The sequence below is a fragment of the Tenrec ecaudatus genome, chromosome 8 (assembly GCF_050624435.1).
Source record: "Tenrec ecaudatus isolate mTenEca1 chromosome 8, mTenEca1.hap1, whole genome shotgun sequence".
Classification (NCBI taxonomy): domain Eukaryota; kingdom Metazoa; phylum Chordata; class Mammalia; order Afrosoricida; family Tenrecidae; genus Tenrec; species Tenrec ecaudatus.
In genome coordinates, this window is record NC_134537.1 from 79,713,291 (window position 1) to 79,737,577 (window position 24,287).

The 24,287-nt window shown below is 43.8% G+C and overlaps 1 protein-coding gene across 1 annotated transcript in view; it reads left to right on the forward strand.

The window, feature by feature from the left end:
• The first annotated feature begins 936 nt into the window (after positions 1-936).
• Positions 937-24,287, forward strand: part of XKR6 (XK related 6) — a 339,809-nt gene continuing 316,458 nt past the window's right edge. The window contains exon 1 of the mRNA XM_075556437.1: positions 937-2,200. Within this exon, the coding sequence (XP_075412552.1) occupies positions 1,434-2,200 (767 nt within the window). The 5' untranslated portion in view covers positions 937-1,433. The remainder of the gene's footprint in view (positions 2,201-24,287) is intronic.

Consider the following 24,287-nt stretch of genomic DNA (forward strand, 5'->3'; position numbering starts at 1 on the left):
GAAAAATGTGAGACACATAGGAAGTTCAATTAGAAAATCCATTGAGAAAATCTCTTTTAACTTTAAAATGTTGTTTTACCTGATCAGTAAAATTAATAACTGTAAAATTACTTTTCTGGTCTCAAACACACTTTCCCTGGTATATCATTATAATTCAAATCCATTCAGTGCTGCTTCACTTTTGTAATTTGTTACCTAAGCTTAAGAGTGTACCCTACACCTATTTTAATGATATAGCACATTGATAATGTTTTCACTCATCTAAAGGTATGTTTGCTAACAGAGCCTTAGCACCACAAGAAATTCCGAAATGCCAGTCCTTGCTCATTTAAATAGACTTAACAAGTGATATAGTTTAAATCTTGGCGAACTCTGAACTGTCCAGGTTAAGGTCAAAGAATTTAAAAATTGCATTCTTAAAAATTAAGTTGGTAGAAATGTATTTCAAAAGCCACCCCAACGCCCCCCCCCAAAAAAAAAAACACACTCAAGGTCACAATATGCCAGTTCAATCTTTGCTCTAACATTTATGACATAATCAAGCTAAGTTTTAGCTAGAATTTACCTGGGTTTTTCTTAAAGTAATACTGGAAACTTTATTACAAAAGATGAAGTCAGTGATTAAAAATCTGAGGGTCAAGAAAAGTAAAAAGAGGAGAGGTATGTAAATACAAGTGAGAACTAATAAATTATTTATGGGAATCTAAATTGCCATCTGATTTTTAAAGACCCTCCAATTAAGATAAGAATAAGAGAGACATTACAAGAGTAAAATAAAAGAAACAGCCCCAGAGGTGAGACACAGCCATTTTGAAGGGGGGCTGTCTAACTACACAATGAGGTCATCCTATCTTCCGGAAGTGACACGTAATCACCTGCTTTGCAGTAGCTCCGCCCCTTCCCTCAGAGGTCCCGCCCCTCCGCCAGCGGCAGGGAGGGTGTTAGGGGGCGTTACTCCAAGAGGAAAGCTGTGAGCTGCGACGCTGAGGAAGGGGACCCCAAAACTTCTGGCACTGCCCCCTCCAGGGATCACCTTGGACCACTTCACTCGGGCCAGCGGGATTCTGAAACGCCGAGGGGTCAACCTGATGGGTTTCGGGGTCAACGGAAGAGGGGAAGGGGAGCCCTGGCGGGGAGAACCCCCCGGCCCCCCGCCCAGCAGCTGAGGCGCAGGAGGGCGGCCATCTTGGCCGGGAGGGTAGGGCTGGGGAGCTGCGGGCGCCGTGCGATTGGGGGGCTCGCCCGGAAGTGACGCCAGCTACCCGGAAGCGGAGGGGGTTCCCTGGCCCACTCCCCCCTCGTTCGTTCGCTCCCCCGCTTCCTCCCCGCCCCCCTTCCTCTCCATTCGTTTCCCCCCCTCCCCGTTCCCTGCCTTCTTTTCCCCCCCTCCCCGTCCCTCCCCCCCAACCTCCGGAGCTGGGAAGAGAGTCAAGATGGCGGCGAAATCCGATGGCGGTGGCGTGGGGGTGGGCTTCGCCCAGCTGCACAACCTGGACGAGGCGGTGGGCAGCGGCGGCGAGGAGGACGGGGAGCCCGGGGGAGGCGGCTGCGGCGGCGGCGGCGACGGCAGCGACCCGGGCGAGAGCAGCTCGCTCCACATCTGCCACTGCTGCAACACCTCCTCGTGCTACTGGGGCTGCCGCTCCGCCTGCCTGCGCTCCCTCCTGGGCAAGAAGCCGCGCCGCAGCGCCGCCGCCTCGGCCGCCGACGGGGGGGACCAGCCGCTGCAGCCGCCGTCGGCCGCCGCCGGGCGCCACCAACCGACGCCCTCGCCCGCGCGGGCCCCGCCGCCGCCGCAGGTGGAGCGGCCGTGGCTCGACTGCCTGTGGATCGTGCTGGCGCTGCTGGTCTTCTTCGGGGACGTGGGCACCGACCTGTGGCTGGCCCTCGACTACTACAGCAAGGGCGACTACGGCTGCTTCGGGCTGACCCTCTTCTTCGTGCTGGTGCCGTCGCTGCTGGTGCAGAGCCTGAGCTTCCGCTGGTTTGTGCAGGACTACACGGGCGGCGGACTGGGCGCCGTGGAGGGGCTCAGCAGCCGCGGGCCCCCCATGATGGGGGCCGGCTACGGCCACGGCGCGGGCCGCGGCGGGCCGGGCGCGGGGGGCTCGGCCACGCCGGGGGCGCAGCGCCTGTGCCGCCTCTCCGTGTGGATCTGGCAGTCCGTCATCCACCTGCTGCAGATGGGGCAGGTGTGGAGGTAAGAGCACTGCGGGCGTGGGGGCGGGGGCGGGGGGGGGCTGGCGCGCAGGCCGGGCGGAGGGGCCCCGCGGGCGCGGCTGGAGCCCGCCCGTCAGCGCCCTGCCCTCGGGGGGCTGCTGCGGTGCACCCCACAGAGGAGTCGTGCCCGGGGGTCTGGAAGGATGGATTTGCCTTCCACGTCCCCGGGCGTCTCAAGAAGGCTGGGGTTGCGCTGTCGCCCTGGCCACGCCTTTTGGCCCGGGGAGGCCCGAGTCCTGCTGTTTGTCTAGCTTCTTCTGGGGTTCGCACTGAGCGCAGCGGACCCTGCCTCATCCCCCCCCCCCCCCCCACCTTCGCCCGCCTCATCTCTGTAGGGTTTCGTTTTTCTCCGTTCTGGCTGTCCCCCTTTCTACCGCCCCCCCCCCCAGCCTCAGGTAATCCACCGTTAGGGCTTTTTTCCTGCACCCCGGCTCGTGTCCTGAGGGGAACCTTTCCTCCATCCGGTTTGCACTCTGTTTTGTGCCCCCGGGAGGCATCTTCCCCTGGTTTCCCTCTGCAGTGGCCTGTGTGGGGCCCTGGAAAAACCCTGGCTGCCTTTCCTTTGAGTTCTCCTTTATCCCACGCCCCCCCTCCCCTTCCTGCAATCCCATCCCCTGCAAATGCCTCCGAGCTGCTACCCCCGGGAAGGAAAAGGACTTTTTCTTTTTCCTTTTTGCCCCGACGAGAAGTACCTTTTCCTCCGTGACAAGGAAAACGATGTAGCCTGTGGCTGGTGTAAGCGTTTGTTTTTTAACTCTCACCGCCAGAGAATCAATGATCTCGTGGACACCTATTCGGAAACCCTGTTTTTCGGTCGGCCAGCCAGTGCTCGGTGATTGAGAGTCACGCCAGACCGCAGCCCTTTCCCCTTTTGTAAATTTCCCTAGTGCCGTTGCCTTCCTCCCAAACCACTTGCCACCACACTGAGCTCTTGCCATGAGCCCTGCCTTACCTGATTCAACTTAGGAAATGTGCCCTGTAACCCCTTGGTGAATCCCTGCCCTCCAAATGAAGTCAGCTCCCTGCATTGTGGAACAGTGAGTGGTAGGTAAGAGCGTTTGCAAGGGGGGCGGGGAGTGGGGAACCCTCTTGAAGATAAATCACACAGGGAAGGTGTTTGCTTCTGTGAGAAGACATTTCGCCCAGACTTCTGTCTGCACCGAACAGGAGATTGTAGGTACCACAGTGAACTAGGGAGTAAAGTTCACTGGTTTCTGAATGATTTTATGTAGATCTTATTCCAGATTCTTTAACACAAGCGGTTCAGAAAAGCATGAGATTGAATTATGTCAAATGATGTAAATGAATGCAAGAACTTTGTCTTGCGGAATTTACATGCAGATCGACTTGGGGATTGTCCTCCTGGAGTTGTTTACCTTTCTGGCTGCAGTTGTCTGCAGGGAACCTCTTGCACTTAAGTCCTTTGGAAGAAGGGGCATACAAGAGAGAAAAGGCTGATCAATGAACGATTATGACTGTAGTGTGGGTTCAAATATGATTTTGAGAAATGTTTTGAGTTGGAAAACCTAAAGACACCTCCAAGCACTTAGATACAAGCCTCAATCAGAGGTAGGCATGTTTTGTTTTTTACATGGAGACCTTTTTAAAAAAAATTTGGGTCTCTGCAAATTGGTAAGGTGTAAAAATGAAGGGGGAGAGGGACAAAAGGAACGCTAGTAAAGTAGCATGGTCTGTATTTAATAACTAGTCATCCAACTGAAGAAGACTTAAGTCACCTGTCTTCCTGTCTTAGACACCTAAGAAGTGGGGCCAATAAAGGTGACAATTGAAACTCCTGCAGGAATTGTTTTTAACGGAATCTGTCCTAGCCATCCATTAGTACTAAGTTTATGGGGCACCATGAAATTGGGAGTTCAGTTCCCAAATTGCTTAGGCTTTCCTCGCTTTCACCTAAACTCAGGTTGTATCTGGGCAAAGTGGAAGTACAGATTTTGGAACAACAGAAAGGTACATTTTAAAGACTACTTACATAGTTGTTAAAGTTGTTTAAATAAGGCAGTGTATTATCGTCTGTCATCTTCATTTTCCAGTCTCCTGTTTTTTTTTAAGATGCTTGTGATTGTAATATGAATTTAACTTTGTCTTTTTCACGATTGGAATATATCCATAAATATTTCATAGAGTTGAAGTATTTAAAGACATAGGAACTCAGTTATGTATTTTAACACAGCCATACTGCAAGAGAAATGCTGAAGATATTTTTTGTTGTTTTCTCCACAGCAGGCTGGTTTTGCTTGAAATTACCCCAGGAGCAAGTCTGCTCTTTGAACGCCTGCTAGGCAGTTGCTTGTATTGCAGCCATTCATATGTATAAGCTTTGGAGAAAGGCTTTTATGCTTTTCTTGTTTTAATCTTTTTGGAAACAATTACTTGTCAGTGTAGATGAAGATATGTCTCAGCTTTTTGTTGCCGGTCTTTGGCGGTACAGTTGTTGGCTTAGTCATATTTGCGACTTCAGGTTCCTGTGCCGAGTTAAGCTAGATGTGGAGGTCTGGGAATCACATCTTTTGATTCCGGCCACATTTCTAAGAAAAGGTGTCAGGGAAGTTGTACACTGTCAAAACGGATTTCATTAAACCATGGATACCTGTCTTTTCACTTGCTTTTTTTTTTTCCAATGTAAAATTATGTGGCTCTCGCTTGGAAAAGCATCAGCCTTACTGGAGCAAATTTAATCTCTCCTGCTATTAAGAGGTTATGCCTTTTCCCATCAAGAGGTAAATAGGTGACATCTTGTTCACCTAATAACCGTGAAAAATGTAAGCAGAATATTTTTGGCAGGCCCCGAATTGAAGTGTGGAAGCCTGGTTGCCTGTGGAGCATTTAATATCAGAGCCCTCCCTTTGCAGAGCCCTGGTCTGTCTGTAGGTCCGCTCTTTGCCTTCTGGGCCGTCATTAGCAGCTTCACATGGAAGTCATGTTACAGCCTCTGTGCTGTTTTATCAGGTGCTTTCCCAGGGCGAGTAGGTAGTCAGTCACACCAGGCTTCCGCTTAGTGCAGTGTGTTATTAGAAAGTGAGGTGAGTTTCTTGGAGAGTGTGTCACTGGGAACACACTCAGTTCATTTGAGGGCCCTGGAGGTGCAGTGGTTAAGCCCTTGGCTACTGACTGAAGGCATGGCAGTTCAAACTCACCAAATGTTTGCATGCTTAATTGCTCATGTCGGTGTTTTTGTCCCTGTATGTGTTTTCTTTGCTTTTGTGCTACCTTTAGAGAGAGTTTGATGTGTTGACAGTCCAGCCAAGAAGCAGCAGTTCTTTAAAAACATCTGGATGCCCCAGTCAAATCGTTAATCTTGCTTAGGGTTTGTTTATTTTTATCTCTGTGTTTGCACCTTTCTATTGCACAAGGTAAAAGAGAAATGTACTTACATTTTTGATAGGGTTTGGCATTTTAAGTGAGCAGTCAGGTGCTTCCTGTATTTTGGGAGATGGGAAAATGGATACCTTTAAAGGGATACAAATGAAAAGGCACCTGGTGGTTTATCCTAGGGCCATCAATTTGTGAGCAGCCATAAAGCTTGGCTTTTGTATTTTTTCCCATTTCTAGGCTTCAGTATAATATCGGTAACACAACAACTGTTTGTTTGATTAGCAGCAAATGTCGCTGGGCTCCTGAAGAGTCGATATTTTATTAGATCCCCCCCCGCCCCCCGTATGTGAGGGATCCATAGTATATTATGGGACTTGTGTTCATGTTGAACATTTTAGACTAAGAGTAGAATCTACTCTGCAGTTTTAATAAGGAGAAATGGTAGACCACCGCTGGACCTGCTGAAGAGGATTCCGATTCTGGAGTGGGGCAAGCAGTTGCATTTGGACGAGCGTGGCAGGTGATCACATGGATAGTTGGTGTTGAAACACATTTAAAACTAGGTGTCAATCATAATCTGTTTGAAGATTGTTCTTGGATTTGTATTCTTCATAAATATAAGCCTAGTTAGAAAGGAGGGGCCCTGGGAGCAGAGTGGCTTGAACGCCAGACTGCTAATTGAAAGGTCAGCAATTTGAACTCAGCCCACCCACAACTCCACAGGAGAAAGATGTTGGCATTCTGCTCCCATAAAGATCTGCAGTCTTGGAAACCCAGTGGAGCAGTTCTGCTCATTCATACAGGGTCACTGTGAGTCAGAATTAAAAGTGGAGGGATTTACTTTGGTTATTTGGGAAAGAAAAGATTTGATCTTAAGAAGTTTTGTCCCTGGAGTCCATACCATAACAAAACTTTACTTTAGAGATATGAGTATATAAAAATAGTTGGAGCTATCTCAAGTGTATACAGTATGGTTTCTTATTTCTTTGAGCCCCATAAAGATCTAATTTTAAAAGGATTTCTACATTCATAGCGGTATCTAATAAATACAGATTACTTCTTGGGTTTTTATGTGATACAAATAATACTTTAATGTTTATGTTACATATGAAATAATAATTGTTTAATTTTGAAAATGTCTTCTTAAGTAGGCCTGACCTAAACGTAACTAGGATTATTGGACTAAGGTATCTGTGATACCCTTCTAATCCTAAGGTTTCGTGATTGAACAATAGTGATTTACCAATAAGGCCAGAATACTGGTCACGGTCACATTAAAATTGTATGTACTTATTTGTCTGTCTGTACGCATGTAAAAGCTGTGTATCTTACGCTTATTGTTGGGTAGGAATCTCAATATTTTAAAAACAGCGTTTTTATAATTTTTTTCATTTTGATGAGTAAGTTTGATGAAGTTCTGGTAAAAAGAATTCCAGTGGGACTTGTTTGAGGGAAAACTTGACAAAGAAATCTGAGAAATGCAGTGGTGTTTGAGCAGCCAAAACAACTTTGAGAGGGCAGAGCACTGAGACGTTAGAGAAGTGGCCAGGTAGCTCTGCCCTTCCTGAGAAGCCAGCCCACAGGTATTCTGCAAAGCCGAGGAAAGAGTCTAGGTTGATAGGGTTCTGGGACATAAATACACGCCCCTGGGTGGTACATAGGGTTATATGTTCATCTTCTAACCGAAAGGCTGGCCATTTGAATCTACTCAGAGGAGCCTCCGAAGAATGACTTGATCAGCTTCTCCAAACTCATAGCCATGAAAATCGCCTGGAGCACGCGGAAACGCATGGGGTGGCTGCCGGTGGGAATCAACCTGGCAGCAGTGGGGTTTGTTTCCGTTTAGTGGTGGAGGTGGTGTTTCTAATTTGTGAGCAGAGAAAGAAGCACAACTTTCATGAATGATATTGGGGCAGTTGACTGCCCAATTGGGGGAAACATAGATTTCTACCTTATATAAATAAACTTAAAAAGGATTAAGGATTTAAACAACATTAAACTTGAAAATCAGTTTAAGAAAATGTCAGATAAGTTTATAATCTTGCAGTGGACAAGACCTTTGATACTATCAACACAAGGAATGACTGATTTTGCAAACTTTATCCAAAAGGCTTCCGTAATGCACACATTTTGGACGTTGGAAAAATGTTACGGGATGGAAAAAGAAAACGCTCATGTTGCCATTTTGCCATGTAATAGTTTGCTGTACATTGTCTCTGTAAACAAGTTTGAGCTAGAAATTTAGTTTACTTTACATGATATTCTCTTTACCTAGTTTCTTCCAGCCAGAAATTCTAGGTTTTTGATTTGACTCTAAATAAAAGCTAAACTAAAGTACAGCCTTATTTTAAAAGTTTGAGGATGTTTGACTCTGGCCTAAAGGCAATCCACCAGTTTCCCAGTGTTGCAGGGATCAAGAGGGCAACAAAGGCCCAGGATAAAGGGAGTATTAGAATTGAGAAATTAGGTTTATCACGCGGCTTGCAATTTATTGTTGTGAGGTACCATCCAATCAGTTTTGACTCATGGCAAGCCTACACATACAACAGAGTGAAACACTGCCTGCTCCTGTGTCCTTACCACACGTGGTCTTAGGCTTGAACCCATTGGTACGCTCACTGGGTCAGGTCATCTTACTGAGGGTCTTCCTCCTTTTCACTGACTCTGCTTTACCAAGCACGATGGCTTTCCAAAGTGTGTGAGACAAAGTCCCGCCACCCTGGCTTCAAAGGGGCACGCTGGCTGTCCTCTCCCCAGACAGGTGTGCTTGTTCTTTTGACTGTCCATCCTATAGTCATAGTCTTTGCCGGCACCACCACAAATCGTGGTATATCAACTCTTCTCCTGTCTGTCTTCCTTATTCATTGTCCAGCCACAAGTTACAAAAACTTAATTTTCTCATATTTTTACATAATCAATTTAATTGATCTTAAAGACAATTTTAGTTGCTAAAAGTCCCGTAAGTATTAGTACTTTGAAGATGATTTTAAGCAGAGTTTCAGACTTTCATTTGAGTAATTGAAACATTTTTACCACAGGTACATAGTCTCAGTAACTGCTTTGATCAGGAGCAGTCTAAGCCCTATCATGTGTTGTTTTAGCTTATTGAAGAATTACAAAAAATTATTTGTACGTCCTTCCTTAACCATGGTAATTTTATACATTTAGAGCAAACTTTCTGAGAAATTTGATAATGCTGCTCATCTGATTTTGCACATTCGTAATTTCAGTTAAAATTTAAGTGTTTTTGAAGTATTTGTTTTTACGTAACAGTTGTTTTCTATGTAACATTTTGTTTAAATTTTTTTACTTGATTAAGCTAAAGTAATATTTTATATTTCTATATGAATAAATTATGTTGTTTTTTCTGAATTGTTTGGCAAAATTAATTTCTGTATAAGAAAATCAGAATTGCCTACTGTAGTTTACTGCTTGGTGTATGTTATGTAACTTTAAAAAATATGTATTAAAAAAATAGTTGTCATTTGTGAGATGTTTAAAGGCTTAAATCTGTTAATTGACTATTTTTTAGTTACAGTATAGGTTCTGTTTTGATTTGAGTATATTAAATTTGGGGAAAACATAGAATTTTCTTGGTGGATTTAACATTTGTTGTTACAATGATTTGTATGCATTTCTACCTAAAATTCAACCTTATTTTTTTTGTTTTTTGGTAATATGCCAGTGCAGATAGATCTTGTCCGATAGCATCATTTTAATAAACTTTAACTTTAAACTAAAGCACAATACCTACCTTAAGATACACACACAAACACACACACACACACACATGCACACATTGCTGCTAACCACCTTCTTTATGCCCCCTTGTCCTGAAATGCAAACTAGTTGGTTTAACATTTTGTTCTTGGTTATAAAATCCAATATATATGAGAAGGCTTTAAAAGATTCATGGAAAAGATTCCATTCTCTTTTTATTCATTTTTTCCATCAACTTTCTGAAGCCCTCTTTGAATGTATCTTTTAATTAAGCTATTTTTGTTTTAACTTGGTCATTAATTTGTAGAGCATTCACTCTGTGGTCATCATTTGTTTGGGGGAAGGAATTTGAATATTCAGCTCACGGAAAAGTAGTAAACACAAGAGTCTTCAGAGTGCTCTTGTAAATTTGGTAATTATTTTTCACCCTGGCCAGATGTTCTCAAAGAGTCATAGGTACATAAAGTAGAAACTTCCCCTTTCACCATAATGGCTTCATTTCACTCCACCTTTAATATGCTGGACAAATGAGGAAAGATTGCAACTAGGAAGAAGGCACTAAACATGGCTCTTGAAGCTTTGTGAAAGGGAAATCAGCTAATAAAATAGAGCCCGCAGAAAAATGAAGGACCCAAGGCCTCCTAGAGAGCAGACCCACCGCTTTGTCTCCTCAGCTGTTTCTTAAAGTGTGGTCAGAGAACCTCTTGTCTCAGAATAGCCATCAAAGACCCAGATCAAGCCTACACCCACTGCACTCAAATCGATTCTGACTCAGTGACGCTGTAGAGCAGCGGTTCTCAACCCGTGGGTCACGACCCCTTTGGGGGTTGCACAACCCTTTCACAGGGGTTGCCTAATTCATAACAGTAGCAAAATTCCAGCTAAGAAGTAGCAATAAAAACAATTTTATGGTTGGGGGTCACCACCACATGAACCTGTGTTAAAGGGTCATGGCATTGGGAAAGGTTAAGAACCACTGCTCTAGAGGGTTTCTGAGGCTGTCATTTTTCTTTGAGATCTGATCACCTCATCTCCCCCAAGCCCCGCCCCCACTCCCCCCGCCCCCAGGCTTGTGGGGTTGAACTGGACATTAACAGTCCACCACTTACCTGGCAGCACCACCAGGGGGCCTTGGAACAGCCCATGGAGGCGTTAAAGTGCACACTCACAAGGCCTGTTAGAGCTTAAAAGAATCAGAGCCTCAGGGAATTAGGGTAGGGAATGCATATTTTCTACTTAATTTTTATTATGGAATTTTTAGGCATACAAAGAGATAGGAGTAAACACCTCTGCTCACCTTTCCCCTAGACTTAGTTCATTGTTCACAAGGAGAGCTAGCTAGCTTTCTCTGTTAATGTGTGGTCTCTGTTACCACGTTTTAGCACCAAATACTGAATTACTGAGCAATTAGAATACGTATTCATAACTATCATTGCATGTAAGAAAGTAAGTTAATAAATCATCTAGTATCTAATTCACAGTCAGATTTGATCAGTTGCCCCTAACAATGTCTTGCATTGTTTTTTTCCCCCAAGTAGGATTTAATCAAGGTTCAGATGTTATATTTATGTTTTTAAAAATTCAGCACACACAAAAAAATTAGCACAATTCCCATTTTTAATCTTTTAAAATTGATGTTTTTGAAGCTTCTAGGCCAGTTCTCGTGCATGTTTCTTCCATCTTGATTGAATAGTTGTTTCCTCCAGGTGTCTGTCTTCTGGATTTTTGGTAAACTTGAAGTTGGATCTAGGTACTTGATTATATTGAACTAAATATTTTTTGTCAAAAGTATTGCTTTCAAGTATGAAGAAGCAACATGGTACCCAATTATCAGAAAGTAGTGTCTTCAAACAAGCAGTGTTTAAGTGAGGAGTCAACTAAGTCCACATGGAAGAAGTACACCAGCCTGATTGATCCAAGGATTGTAAATAACAAAATCCAATTGGAAGGAGGAATTGTATCAGAGGAGCTGAAATTGTGAACACCTGCTTTTCAGAAGGCCAGGACGGCGAAAGTGGAAAGCCCACATCCGTTTGTATAGTCATCCACAGAGTAAGCCTCTAGTGGGTCCCTGCTGAACATAGCCCCAGGAGAGGAATGCCCTTGCTAATAGAGAACGATAGCATTGGTAAGTCCATCATGGCAAATGTCGCTATTAGAATGTAACACCTTACCATTTGATCTTACTTTTTGCCCATTTTAAAGTTTTCAGTTTTTAACAATTCCTGCTTTCTTTTCAATTGAGATTTCTGTCTGTTTTGTCATTGTTATGTTTGGTTTGTATTTTGTATTATTTTCTGTATATGAAATGCATGATAGGGAAATCTACAGCGACAGTAACCATGAATCATTATTTAGGGAAATGGCAGGGGAGCTTGTGGGAAATGGGGAGCTAAGAGCCAGGCGTATGACAAAGAAGAAAATGTTCTGAAGTGGATTGTGGTGGTGATTGCACAACTCTTGCGATGACTGATTAAATTGTAAGCTATGTGACTGATATGCCAATAAAATTACTTTTTCAAAAGAGTATTGCTTTCTACTTAACATGCATCATACGATTAGGCCCATGATACCAGAGTTGTCTCACCTGTGGCCATTTTTAACCTTGAGACAGATGGTGGCTGCCTGATTTTGCCAAATAATACTATATTTCCCCCCTTTGCAATTAGCAAGCAGTGCTTGAAGTAATACGGACACTGGTAAGGTGCGAATGCCTTGTTTTCTTTACATTGATTTTACTTTATGGCTTAGCCTCCACTGGCAATCCTTGCTTGACTCACTTATGAAGTTGTTGATTTATATTTTATAACAAACTCCCTAATGATTTTTAGCATTCCTAAAGTTTGAAAGCCTTTGTATTAGACTTAAGAGTCGAGTGTAAAATAATCAGTCTTGAAGAAGCACTGGAAGATGTTGAGCGGGTAAATAGCTCATCAGTTTAAATACTGTTTAGAGGAGCAAACATAGTGAACAGTGCTTCCCAGGTCCATGTAATGATGATGACAAAATGAGGTAATGGCAAGTAGGACTATGTGAAGGGACTTCTAAAAGTGCATGGAAAAATTCCATTACCTTCAAATTCCATATTTCCTGAAACATTTTGACACCCCCTCCCCCATGAGTACACAGCATGATAGAAGTTATGACTAAAATTAAAGTTGAAAAGAGGAGGCATAGAGAAATTATTGACAGGAGGAAGAGCAGCTACTATGAAGTCTGTTTTTCACACACTGTCTCATTTTGTTTGCACAGTTTTTTGCGCTCACTTTACAGACGAGAAAGGAGCCCTGGTAGTGTAGGGTGACACAGGCTGTTAACTGCGCGGTCAGCAGTTTGAATCTGCCAGCCACTTATAATACGGCCCTAGTGTGGCAGTAGTGCTCTGTCCTGTAGGGTCACTATATGTCAGAACCATCTTGTACACATGATTTTGAAGAGGGTAACTCACTAACCTACCCATTGAGTGGATTCCAGTGCATCGTGACCCTGTCCAGGGTCTCTGGGAGCAGGCAACATCATTTTTGTATTAGGGGACAACGAGTGAGTTTGAACTGCCAACCTTTCAATTAACAGTCCATTGCTTACCTTGATAGCTCCACCAGAGTGAGATACCTTGGTTGATTAAGTGATTGCAGATGAAGCTCTGAAACCAGATCTCACTGATGGCAAGATGTGCCCTGTTTTCTCTTCTCTAGCTCTTCGTACAGTGGTCAGGACATTCTTCCCCTCACTGCTTGAATGCCTTGAATGCAAGGACAGACAGAAAACTACTTGACTTTGGGGCTTGCTGTTTTGGCATACTGTACATGGAGGAATTTTATTGTTGAGGTTCCTTTAGACTTCTGGTTCCTAGTCTGATGCATTAAACTCTGCAGATAACAGGTAGGCTTTTATGATTCTTAGTTGACAGACATTGCTAATGTTATTTCAGCAGTTGAGGACCACTGGGTCTGTTTCCTTAGGATACTGGTTTCAGTGTTTTGCACCCAATCCCGTTCCCAGCCAGGTCATTTCCATATTACAGGAAAGATGATGCTTGCTTGAGCACTGTTTGCCCCTCCAGGGCTCACCTAAATGCTGCTCACCCGTGTTGGATCTGTGTTGACCTATTTGAAATAATGAAAGTATGCGCTCTATCCTTAAGGTTCAAAGTGAGTTGTTTGTAAACCTTGGCTCTGCATCAGAATCACTGGGGGAACAAAATGTTTGGGTTCTACTAAAATGTTTGGGTTCTTACGTAGATGTAAGCCCATTGGCACAGCAGATAAATGCTGAGCTGGTAACTGAAAGGTTGGCAGTTTGAACCCACTAGCCGTTCCATGAGAGAACGAAGTGGCAGTCTTCCTCAGTAAAGCTTGCAACCTTGGCCATCTGTGGGACAGTTCTTTTCTGTCCCGTAGGGTCACGTCAGAATTGATCCACTGGTAAGGGGGTATTATGAAAGATGATGTAAACACAGTGATGCATTCGAATACAGTAAGGAGATTGAGCATTAAAACTGTATCGACTATAATTGAATATTCCAGAGTCAGGTGTTTGTTTCAAAGTTTGCAGTACTTCAAGGTCATTATTGTGAATAGCAGTGATCTCTGTGGGTGCTTCAAAGTGTCAGGTTGGAGACATTGTGTGGACAAAATTGATACTCCAGAGTGAATTTAGTGCTTCAGCTTATTAGAAATATTATAGTTAGTGAAATTGGTGCCAAGGATAGGATTCCTAAAAAGAACCGGTGAATGAAAGGGGAGAAGTGACCTAAGAAGTCTGAAGCGGGTGTCATTAGAGACAGGATGAAGAGAGCAGAGAAGAAAAGCGCCTGCATGAGTCTTTTGCTTGATTGGATTAGTGGAGAGAGACAGGAAGTAGGATGGGAAGGGCCATGCAGCGTTTAACTCTGTGGGTAATAGAGTAACACTGTGGACTGCACGCTCTATGAAAATCACACACCACAGCGCCTCAGCCAACCCTTGGAGCTGCAAAGGAGGCTTGTGCTAAGGCAGCAGTGGGGTGGTGGGCTAATCAGAGAGCATTGTAACTGCAGTCCTCAGGGTGAGAAATCGCAGGGAAGGAAATGGCTGGCAGAGATGAGACACTAGAGTGTGAGTACGCACAGTGCAGGGTGGGTTGAATGCTGTGTTAATCTATGACTCTGGATGAAAATGAGCAAAATGTCCACACTTGTCGTTTTGCTTGGTCACAAGGAATGCAGTTTGTGAGTACATATTCAACGAAGCGTTAGATGTAAATGGCTCTATATATTTAGGATGCTGCCATTTACCTTCTATAAAGCAGTTCTCATCAAAGCTGCCTCCAGAAGAAAAGATGATGCCTTCCAATAAAGACATTACATATTCCAAATTTAAGGGATCTCGAGTATTTTTGGTTAGACCTAGTGGGTGACGATACGCCTTGGGATAGGAAGGAAAAAGAAACGACAGAAAAGGCTAATTCGTCAGTTTGAAGACTCAACAAAAGCTGTCAAAAAGAAGCTGAAGTTCAAAGCAGTTAAAGGAAAAAACCCGAGAATAGCTGTGTAGTATTTGTGATTATGTTTGGGGTTTGCCCCGTTGGATGGGGGCCTCATGATCGTGGTTAGGTCATTTTCACGATATAGTAATTTGGGAAGAGTGCTTCCTAAAGCCTGTGTGATTCAATGAGATACTTGTTAGGCACATTACAAAAGTTTGAATGGGGTCCTAAAAGGCTGGATTGAGCCATTTAGCTGGTTGGTCTGCACATGTAACTCACTATCTAAACTAGTGGTAGGTCTTATCTATTGTGGTTTAGTAATTAAATATGGGGTTTCAAAAGGCGTGTGAAAGAAATGAAATTGAAAGAATAGACTTTTCCCCAAAATTTTTAAATTCCTTGTGTGCCTTGCTGAAACACCTCATTCTGTAACAGCACAATGAAATAACAGGGCTGTGGAAAAAACAGGATCAAGGTGAGTCTAGTGGAACAACGGTTAAGTGCTTGACTATTAATTGAAAGGCTGGTTGTTCACACCAACATAACTGACTCCACGGGAGAAAGACCCAGAGGTCTGAACCTTGTAACACCATATGGGGCAGTTTTACTTGGGCATATGATGGGGTACAAAACCAGAACTTTTTTTTTAAAGCTATGTATTTAATTTACATTTTTTACAAAGCAAAAAATCATCTTTAAAGTACTCTCCATTGCACTTAGTACATTTGTCAAGTCTGTAATTCCATTCTTGGAAACATTTTTCTTTTCTTTTTTTCAATTTAATAATTTTATTTGGGGCTCGTACAATTCTGATCACAATCCATACATCCATCCATTGTGTCAAACACATTTGTACATTTGTTGCCCTCATCATTCTCAAGACATTTGCTTTCTACTTGAGCCCTTGGTATCACCTTCTCATTTTTTCCTCTCCTTCCCTGCTCCCTCCTCCCTCATGAACCCTTGATAATTTATAAATTATTATTAATTTGTCATATCTTACACTGTCCGACATCTCCCTTCACCAGCTTTTCTGTTGTCTGTCCCCCAGGGAGGAGGTTATATGTAGATCCTTATAATGGGTTCCCCCTCTTCACCCCCCCCTCCCTCCACCCTCCCTGTATCACCATTCTCAGCACTGGTCCTGAATTCCCTGTGTTTCCAGTTCCTATCTGCACCTGTGTACATCCTCTGGTCTATCCAGGTTTGTAAGGTAGAATTGGGATCATGACAGTTGGGGATGGGGGTGGGGAGGAAACATTTAGGAACTAGAGGAAAGTTGTATGTTTCATCGTTGCTACCCTGCACCCTGACTGGCTTGTTTCCTCCCCGTGACTTGGAAACATTTTTCAAACTCATCTGTTTGGATGGTTACAGCACCTCCCTTGTGCCGCCCCCCCTCCATGTTATCAAACCACTGTCCTTTCATGTCCCTCTTCATGGAAACAAAAGAAGTTGCAAGGAGCAAGGTCAGGTGAGTCAGGAGCAGGGCTCAAAAGAGGTATGCTGGTTTTTATTATTTGCCAAAAACTGTTGCACCGAGATGGCTGCATGAGCCGGTACATTGGCATGGTGGCAAAACCAGTCCCCCATCTGCCACACATCAGGCCTTTTTTATCACATAGTATTATGCCATGTTTTCAGAATCTCTAAATAGAAAGCTTGATTAACAGTCTGACCTAGTGGAATGAATTCCAAATGCAGTGAGAGTCAACATTTTCATCCATTCGGGAAGTTGACGGACATCCAGAATGAAGTTTGTCATCAATCAACACAACCTTTTTTGAAATGAGAAAACGACTCGTATACTTGTTTTTCCCATAGCGCTGTCATCACAAAAGTTTCTGAGGCCTTTTCCCTGAGCAGGAAACAAAATTTCATAGCTGCTCGCTGTTTTGTTAAATCAGCCATCACTAAACATGAGGTTCGAATAGAGCTGCTTTGAGGAAAAAATTTACTGTGACCAGAGAGCCTTACCAGTGGGTGCACTAACTCAGCAAGGTGTTTGTGTAGCAGGAACAAGGAGAACTACGAAAGCTCGTCCAGTGGAGCTTTTCCCAGCTTCCTGGGCACCCCCTCGTATGGACTGTTAGGACTTGATTAGCACCTAACAGCAAGATTACTTAAAATTAGGTAACATTGTAATCAGAGCATTAAAAAACATCAACTCCCCACCCCCCAAATTGTAGCAAAGTTAACTTCGGCAAGTTACCCAGCATCATAGATGATAGTTGGTTGTTATCCTGTGATAGGTGGAGCCTGATAGATTTTAGCCTCCATTAGAGCTGGGCCAGGGCTTAGCCTCACTAGATAGATAGACTGAGGATGGTGGAAAGCCCAAAGACGAAAGTACTAAACCAGCCACCCACCACGTGTACAAGTGGAAGGTGTTTGGGAAGCTTTCCAGCCTCTTAACATCTTCATAGTTTTGCTAAGTCTTTTTCACTATTTGTGAAAGATTTTGCCCTTGATAGCATCAAAACAGTAACATGCTGGGAGGAAAAATCACTTAACTGCCTACTTCCCTAACTTAATATCTTCCCATTTTGCCAATCATGTGTGACTCAGTTGCAGAAACGCATTGCAGCACAGCTGACATTGTTGAGTCTGGTGGTTGGTGGCAAGATGCATTCTGGGAGACGGCAGGCTTCTCTTTGGGGATGTTCTAGTTTGGGAGATACTCCGGTATGTCAAGGCTGAGTAGCATTTACTGTTCTTTTCATGCTTTGCTGGCCTTTACATACAATAAAAATAAAGAGGGCCTATTCGCTTACAGCCATTGAATGGCTGTGGTTATCCCTCAGCCCGCCTTCAGCACTTGAACTACCTACGAGGGTAAGTCAACAGCTACTGCAGCACAGCCATGGAAGCCTTTATTAAATGAAATATCAAAATGTGAATTATTGTGTCTTGGCATAGCCTCCTTCTAGGTCTCTAGAACAGAGCCTAGATGGTGTGGTGGTTTACGGGTTGGGCTGCTGACCTTGGTTTAAAACCACCAGTCGCTCCCTGGGGAAAAGATGAGGCTTTCTACTCCTGTAGAAGAAAGAGTTAAAGTCTCAGAAACCTGCAGGGCAGTTCTACCTTCTTCTGCAGCATCTCCGGGAGCCAGAATCACGTTTTCACGGCAGTGCATTTCGAGATTTCTTGTTCGCTGTACACGTCTGAGGGCTTTGTTCACATCCGTCTAATCCTTCCCCGAAAGAGTTCTGTGCTCTTTGATTTCCACCACGTCAAGATGACAGCGTTTGCAGCGTCCAGGAGTCACATCACTTTCCCTTTCGAGGTTCCTCGAGTTTCACGAACAAACAGAAGCCGGAAGGAGATGGTTTGGGCTCGAGACGGAGGGGACCAGTCTTCTTGCTGAGATCCTTGCAGGGCAGCCCGCACTGCATTTGAAGAGTAGCAGGTTCATTGTCATGGGCAAACTTCCCTCGGCGCAACTGTCTTGGCTTTTGCCTCGCCAGTACACTCTTCAGTGTTTTCACCCCTGTTCATAATAAGCTGCTCTTGATCCCATTGCATCCCATTGTTGAGGAAATCTATCAGAATTACTCACAGAAGAAGTCACCGTAACCTTATGAGCTGACCTCTGCCTGAAACTGGCCCAGCAGGTTCCCTGGAAGCCAGTCTTTTGAATGAAACATTTTTTTGAAGGTGCGCTAATGAGACAGACCAGGCATATCACTGAGCGAACTTTTCTGCAGCCTATATTAATGGCTTAAGAAAACATCAGTTTGGGATAAACCTGCATTATGAACTGGAACCCCAGTAGTAATACTTGCTGACTTAAAACCTTGTGCACGGAGCAGAAAATGATTTGAAATTTTCGTTGACTTGAAATGTGATTAATGAGATTTCAAATTAGCATTCATCTCCACGTACAATTAAGAAAAAATAAGAGTGACAGTAGCCAGTTGTCAAGGAAGACTGATGGGTAGAATAAACAAAAGGCTTTCAGCAATAGACACAATCTGTTTCCTTTTTTAATTTTGAGAATGATTGGGAGAACTTCCTGATTAAATAGAAGTGAGTTAAATTGAAAGGCAGCAACTCAGCTGGTGTGTGCGCCCGTGCGCGTGCACGCGTCTGTGTATGAGGCTCTGGCGATTACTTTATTTCCAGGCGCTGACAGTAAAGATGCACTGTGTGTTGGGTGTGCTGTCCTTTGGGGCAGGAGTAGGGCGTGCCCAGCCTGTGGGACGTATAAGACACGAAATCGCCGGGACCAGCTAACACCACACCTCACAAAGGGGGGGGGGCAGTTTCAGTCATCACATTAGAGGCGAGTTGACTAAATGTTCAACCAGTTAAGGCTGGAGAATACGATACATATCCCAGTGGCCTTTGGCACATAAAAGGTCCCCTCCTGCTTTTAGGGGCTCATCCCCACAGTGTCCAGCCTGTGGAAAGGAAAGCGGATACGGAAAGCAAATCTGGAGAGAGCGTGGCTTTCTTGATGCCGGAAAAGTGGTGCACGTCACTCCTCAGTTGCGCTGCCAAGAACTGGCTCCGACATCCTCCATAAGGGTGCTTGAGAAATGTGCTTCCTGCCTGGCAGTCGCTTCATCATGGACAAAGGCGCCTGAATTTTTGTGGATAGAGAGAAAGAAAGAATTTTGGTTTTGATGATTGGGTATCCTTCACCTCAAAGTGTGCATGCATGTGTGCAGGTCTGTGTATACCCCCGACACACAAAGGGACTTCAGAAAGTTTGTGGAAATAGTCCAATATCTTCAAATTACATATTGACACAGGCTTGTGAAGGCTTCTCTCTCTCACATTTGCATGTACTTACGTGTGTACTGTCTCCTTGCTGGCACCGTGTTGAGTGTGAGACTCCTACTGTAAAGGTTGGAGGGTTCAACTCCCAGGCTTCTCGGAGGGGAGAAGACCCAGTGATCTGTTCCTTTCGATTACAGCCGAGGAAACTTCAGGGCAGCTGTTTTCTGTGATAGAGGATCACCAGGGTGTTTCCGGGCTCGGATGGCTAGACTTCTTACATGCTTCGGACACGTTGCCAGGAGAGGCTAGTCTTTGGAGAAGGACACCCTGCATATTAAAGTAGATGGGTTGACATAGTCATTCCAACAGTGGCTCAAACATAGAACTTGAGAGTGTGGCACAGAGCAGTGCAGTGTTGACGCGCGCTGTGTTGGGGTTGCTGTGGGTTGGAACTGACTGGCTCACACCTGATAATGTGAGGTGACACACAGTCTCGCGTATACAGTGGGGCTTCAAAAATTTTGTGGGCAAATGAAATTGAAAGAAAATGGAATTATTTTTTCATGAACTTTAGAAGTCTGGTATCTGCAATGTATCTTTGTTATGTTAGGCTAGATTGTCTCCAGAGAGATCCAGTGATATAGATCTATGTATATAAGAAAGAGGTTTATAGGAAGCAACTTTTCATCAAGAAGGCACCCCAGCCCCAGTCCAACTCAAGTCCATAAGTCCTTCAAATGCATTCATCCATGTCGGTGACGCAGAATGGTGAACCGGAAAGCAGAAAGATCACAGGTCGGCAAGTGCAGAATCACGTGGACACAGAATTAGTAGAAACTTGCCATGGCACTAACAGCTCTCAGAGTCAGCCACAGAGTCCCAGCAAGCAGGAAGGTGAGGGGGGAGGAAGGGAGAGAGACCAAAAGGCTTATGACATCAAGGAGGTGTCATCCATCAGACTGTGACTTAATTGACAGGTTGCTCCCACCCCTAAACTTTCATGCACCTTCAAGTTGACATAAAATCTACCACATGTGTATATGTAAAATGCTATTGATGAAAGTATATGAGAGAGATTTTCTTTTAAAAACTTTGGTTTATGTTCTTATTCAGGAGTTGGTGAAGTTTTCCTGTACAGGACTAGTTTTGAGTCAAAAACCTAAATCCACTGCCATCCAGTGGATGCTGACTCTCAGTGACACATAGCACGGGTATTAGAACTCCGGAGGGTTACCAAGGCCAAGTCCTTACAGGCGCTGACAGCCTCACTTTCCCCCCAGCTTCTTGGAGCCCTGGGTGCGTATGCATTGGGCTGCAATCGGCAAGGGCAAAAGTTTGAAACTGCCAGCCGCCCCTCTGGAGAAAGCTGGAGTTTTCTACTCCTGTCAGGGTTGCTATGTGTTGGCATCATCTCAACGGCAGTGAGTTTTTCTTTCACTCATTTTTTAACTCTGCCTGTGCTGTTTCCTTCATCTTGACCAGCAGTTCTCAACTAGCGGTGAATAGGCCCTTTGCCTTTTGGCTGAATCTCTTGTTCTGCTTGCACCCCCACCTACTGCACCCTCGCCACTCTGAGGTTTTGTCATGCTTGGGAGAATGATACTTGGCATCTCATGGCATTTTCTCTACATCCCATCATCCACCGGGCAGCTCCCACAACAATGAGTTGTCCAAGGCCCCAATGTAGTAGTGTGGTGGGTGAAAGCCCTGACCAACTCTAGAGAGTGCTTTCCAGGCTTCAAGTTCAAATTCTCACCGTTTTTCACAACTTCTTTCATTCCTTCTTCCATAGTGTTGGTCCTGGTTTGTCATCCAAGTAATCATTCTTGTCTTTGAACTCTCCCAGGTAGAGTTCTTAAATTTTAGAATCTAATCTAATCTTTCTTCTTTAAGGATAGGTTCTATGTCTGATTCATCGTTGTTTTCCTGCATAGTCACATAACACTGCTTGAATGAATGAAAATCATATATTAAAGCATCGCACTATGTTTACACAAAGTGACTAAGGCAGGTACAACTGAACAGTGGATTATGGGCATATTAAAAACCCCATTACTTAAGTTGTTTCTTACTCATAGCAACCCTGTAGGAAAAAGTAGAACTGATCCGCGAGGTTTCAAGGCTGTAATTTACAGAAGTAGACTGCCACATTTTTCTCCTACACTGTGGCTGGTGGCTTCCAGTGCACACCTTCCGGTTAGCAGCCAGGTGCTTACTTAGCTAGGAGTGCCTTTGTGAGTGTAGTAGAGTAAAAACAGAGGATTTTCTGAAGGTGAGCAATGGGCTGGACTTAAATACTTTGCATGGTGTGATGGAGTTACACACATTGTGTAAGGGTAAGCCAACCGTCACGAAGCAGAAATATCCCAGTATGAAGTTAGTCTTACTCAACGTCCTCTTCATCCACTCTGACCACGTATGCACGTGAAGTTTCTTTCTCTAACCCTCCTGTACTAGGAGCGCTTGTCTTTGAAGGCATAACCCACTTATGCCTTGAGCTGCTTACTGCAAGGTCAGCAGTTTGAAATCAGTCACTGTATAGAAAGATGACGATCTCTACTCCTGTAGAAATCCCCAAGGGCAGTCCTATATTATGTAGGGTCCCTATGAGGCGGAATTAACTCATAGAATTAGATGGCAGTAAGTTTGATTTTTGTTTGTTTAACTCTTGCCTGAAGAATTGTACACTCGTTACAACATCAGTTTGGGCATCTTCGAGGGATTCAAATAGTGTTCTTTTTCAATATTTGAGTTTGGGGAACAAAATTCTGAAGGGGCAAGTTGGGGCTGTAGGGTAAGGTTAAGGTTAAGGTGGCCAGGGTAAGGTTTTCCAAAGAAATATCATAGGGCAGTCCTTGATAACTTCAAAAGAACGAGCAGGTGCATAATGAAAACTTTCCTTGGTGCACCTATCGTCCTTTTTCTCACCCACACCGCTTTCAGTTTTCGTAAAATTTCTTCGAAATATGCCAGAATCTTCCTGTCCTTTGAGAATCTATAAAGATGACCTCTTTGGAATCCTGACCTGACATTACGACCTTGACTTGAACTGGCCCATCAGAAGCCGCTGCTCCTTTTGTTTTGTCGTTTAAACTTTTTGTGAATTGTGTGAAAGTTTGTAGAAGAGATAAAACATTTAATCCATTGAAAAAGTTGCTTTATGCAGGCCTGCATTTCAGGAAACTTGTTGCAAAGCTTCAGTGACTTGTGAAGATGTTCACTTGAGTTGGGTTAAAATTTGATATTAACCCTCACCTTAAAATAATTTTTTTCTATGGCACAAAATTCCCCTATTTTTTCTTTGTAAAGAAATCATAATGAGAATAAGACAAAGTATATTTCTGAGAGAACTCTGAAACTATTTATTCACTGATATCAGAGATGTGCTTAGACATATTATATTTGGAGTTACCTGTCTGTATAAACTAGAACCTAGTAGCAACACTTCTCGATGTATTCATGTGTGTGTGTCTCCCTCCCTTTCCTCCGTTTCTATTTCTTAGATTTCCTTTTTGGTTGGGATTTCAGCTGTACTCTTTGAGAAGTGCCTGATGACTCAGTCGTGTAGGTAAGACGAGTTAGCGAGGTCGTTCTTTATATGTAGTTCATCTTTGGTGCTTAAAGTTGAATTATAGTCTCTGAAGGTCAGTCCTAGAATGCACAGCTGGTCACAAGATTGCACTATAGTAGAGTAAGACCAATAATCCCAAGAATTTCATGAAAAAAAAAAAAAAGGATCGAAAGATAATGGGCCTTATTGAAGTCCCTTCATATTGTTGAGCATGAGAAATTACTAATTTGATCAGAATACATTTTTGTGAATGGTTTTAATTAATTTTGTTAAGATAATCTCTCTATAGGATAGTTCCCTGCTCCTTTTCCTACTGGTTGGGAGATGGTTCTCATTCAACCAGAGTAGTCCTGTACTCAGCTTAATTCATTGTCTCGGGTTTCTGTTCTAAGACCAATGTGCTGAAACCCGTTCCATTTCATTGATAATGAAAAACCTCCGAGTTTTGGCTATCATAAGCCCTCATAGTTGTGGAGTACCTTAGAGGTAGGTAGTCCATGTTCTTTATTTCATCATAGTAGGTTATGAAATACTTTTTAAAATAGTTAACTTAATTCTAGTTCACTTAAAATCCAAAGGCATTTTGTTTTCTTGAAGTTTTGGTAAGCATTTCTGTTGTGAAGTGTATGAACTCCACCAGTGTATAGCATTGCTATAGGAAAGGCAGGACAAAGCGTCGTCGTAGCTGGCTCTCTGAGGCGACTACACAGCCTTTTCCACTGACCATCGCATGGTAAACAATGGAAATGGCAGGGCTGCACTAGCAGACGTGGGGAATTGTATGTATACAGCAGCTGGCAACCACTGTGCTGGAGTTAGTTTCTCTAGCGTCATGGACATGGATCTTGGGAACAAATTATAGATTTCTCCGAGCCTTAGCGTCCCCACTTAGAACATGAGAATGCTCTCTCTGTTAGAATTAGGTTTGCATGCGATCGTGTTGGTGTCGTAGCTGGCACATGGTAAGTGCGCTCACTGTGCTAGTTGCCCCTCCTCTCTCCCTCTCCCTTATCTTAGCATTGGCCAAGCCGTAAGTGGCTGTCAGTGGAGCAGCCGGAGTCCACGCTCTGCCAGCAGTAGCATCCTGCTGCCAGCGGTGCCAGACTTTGCCCAGTGCTTAGCTACCTAAAAATAGTAAGTATGAAGACAGCTAGCAGAGGGCTTTTCTGATTTAGAGGATTGTGGGGCTTTTCTTTCCAGAAGATGGTCAAGTTTTTACCAAGATAAGCTAATTGCTGAAAGGTTCTAAAAA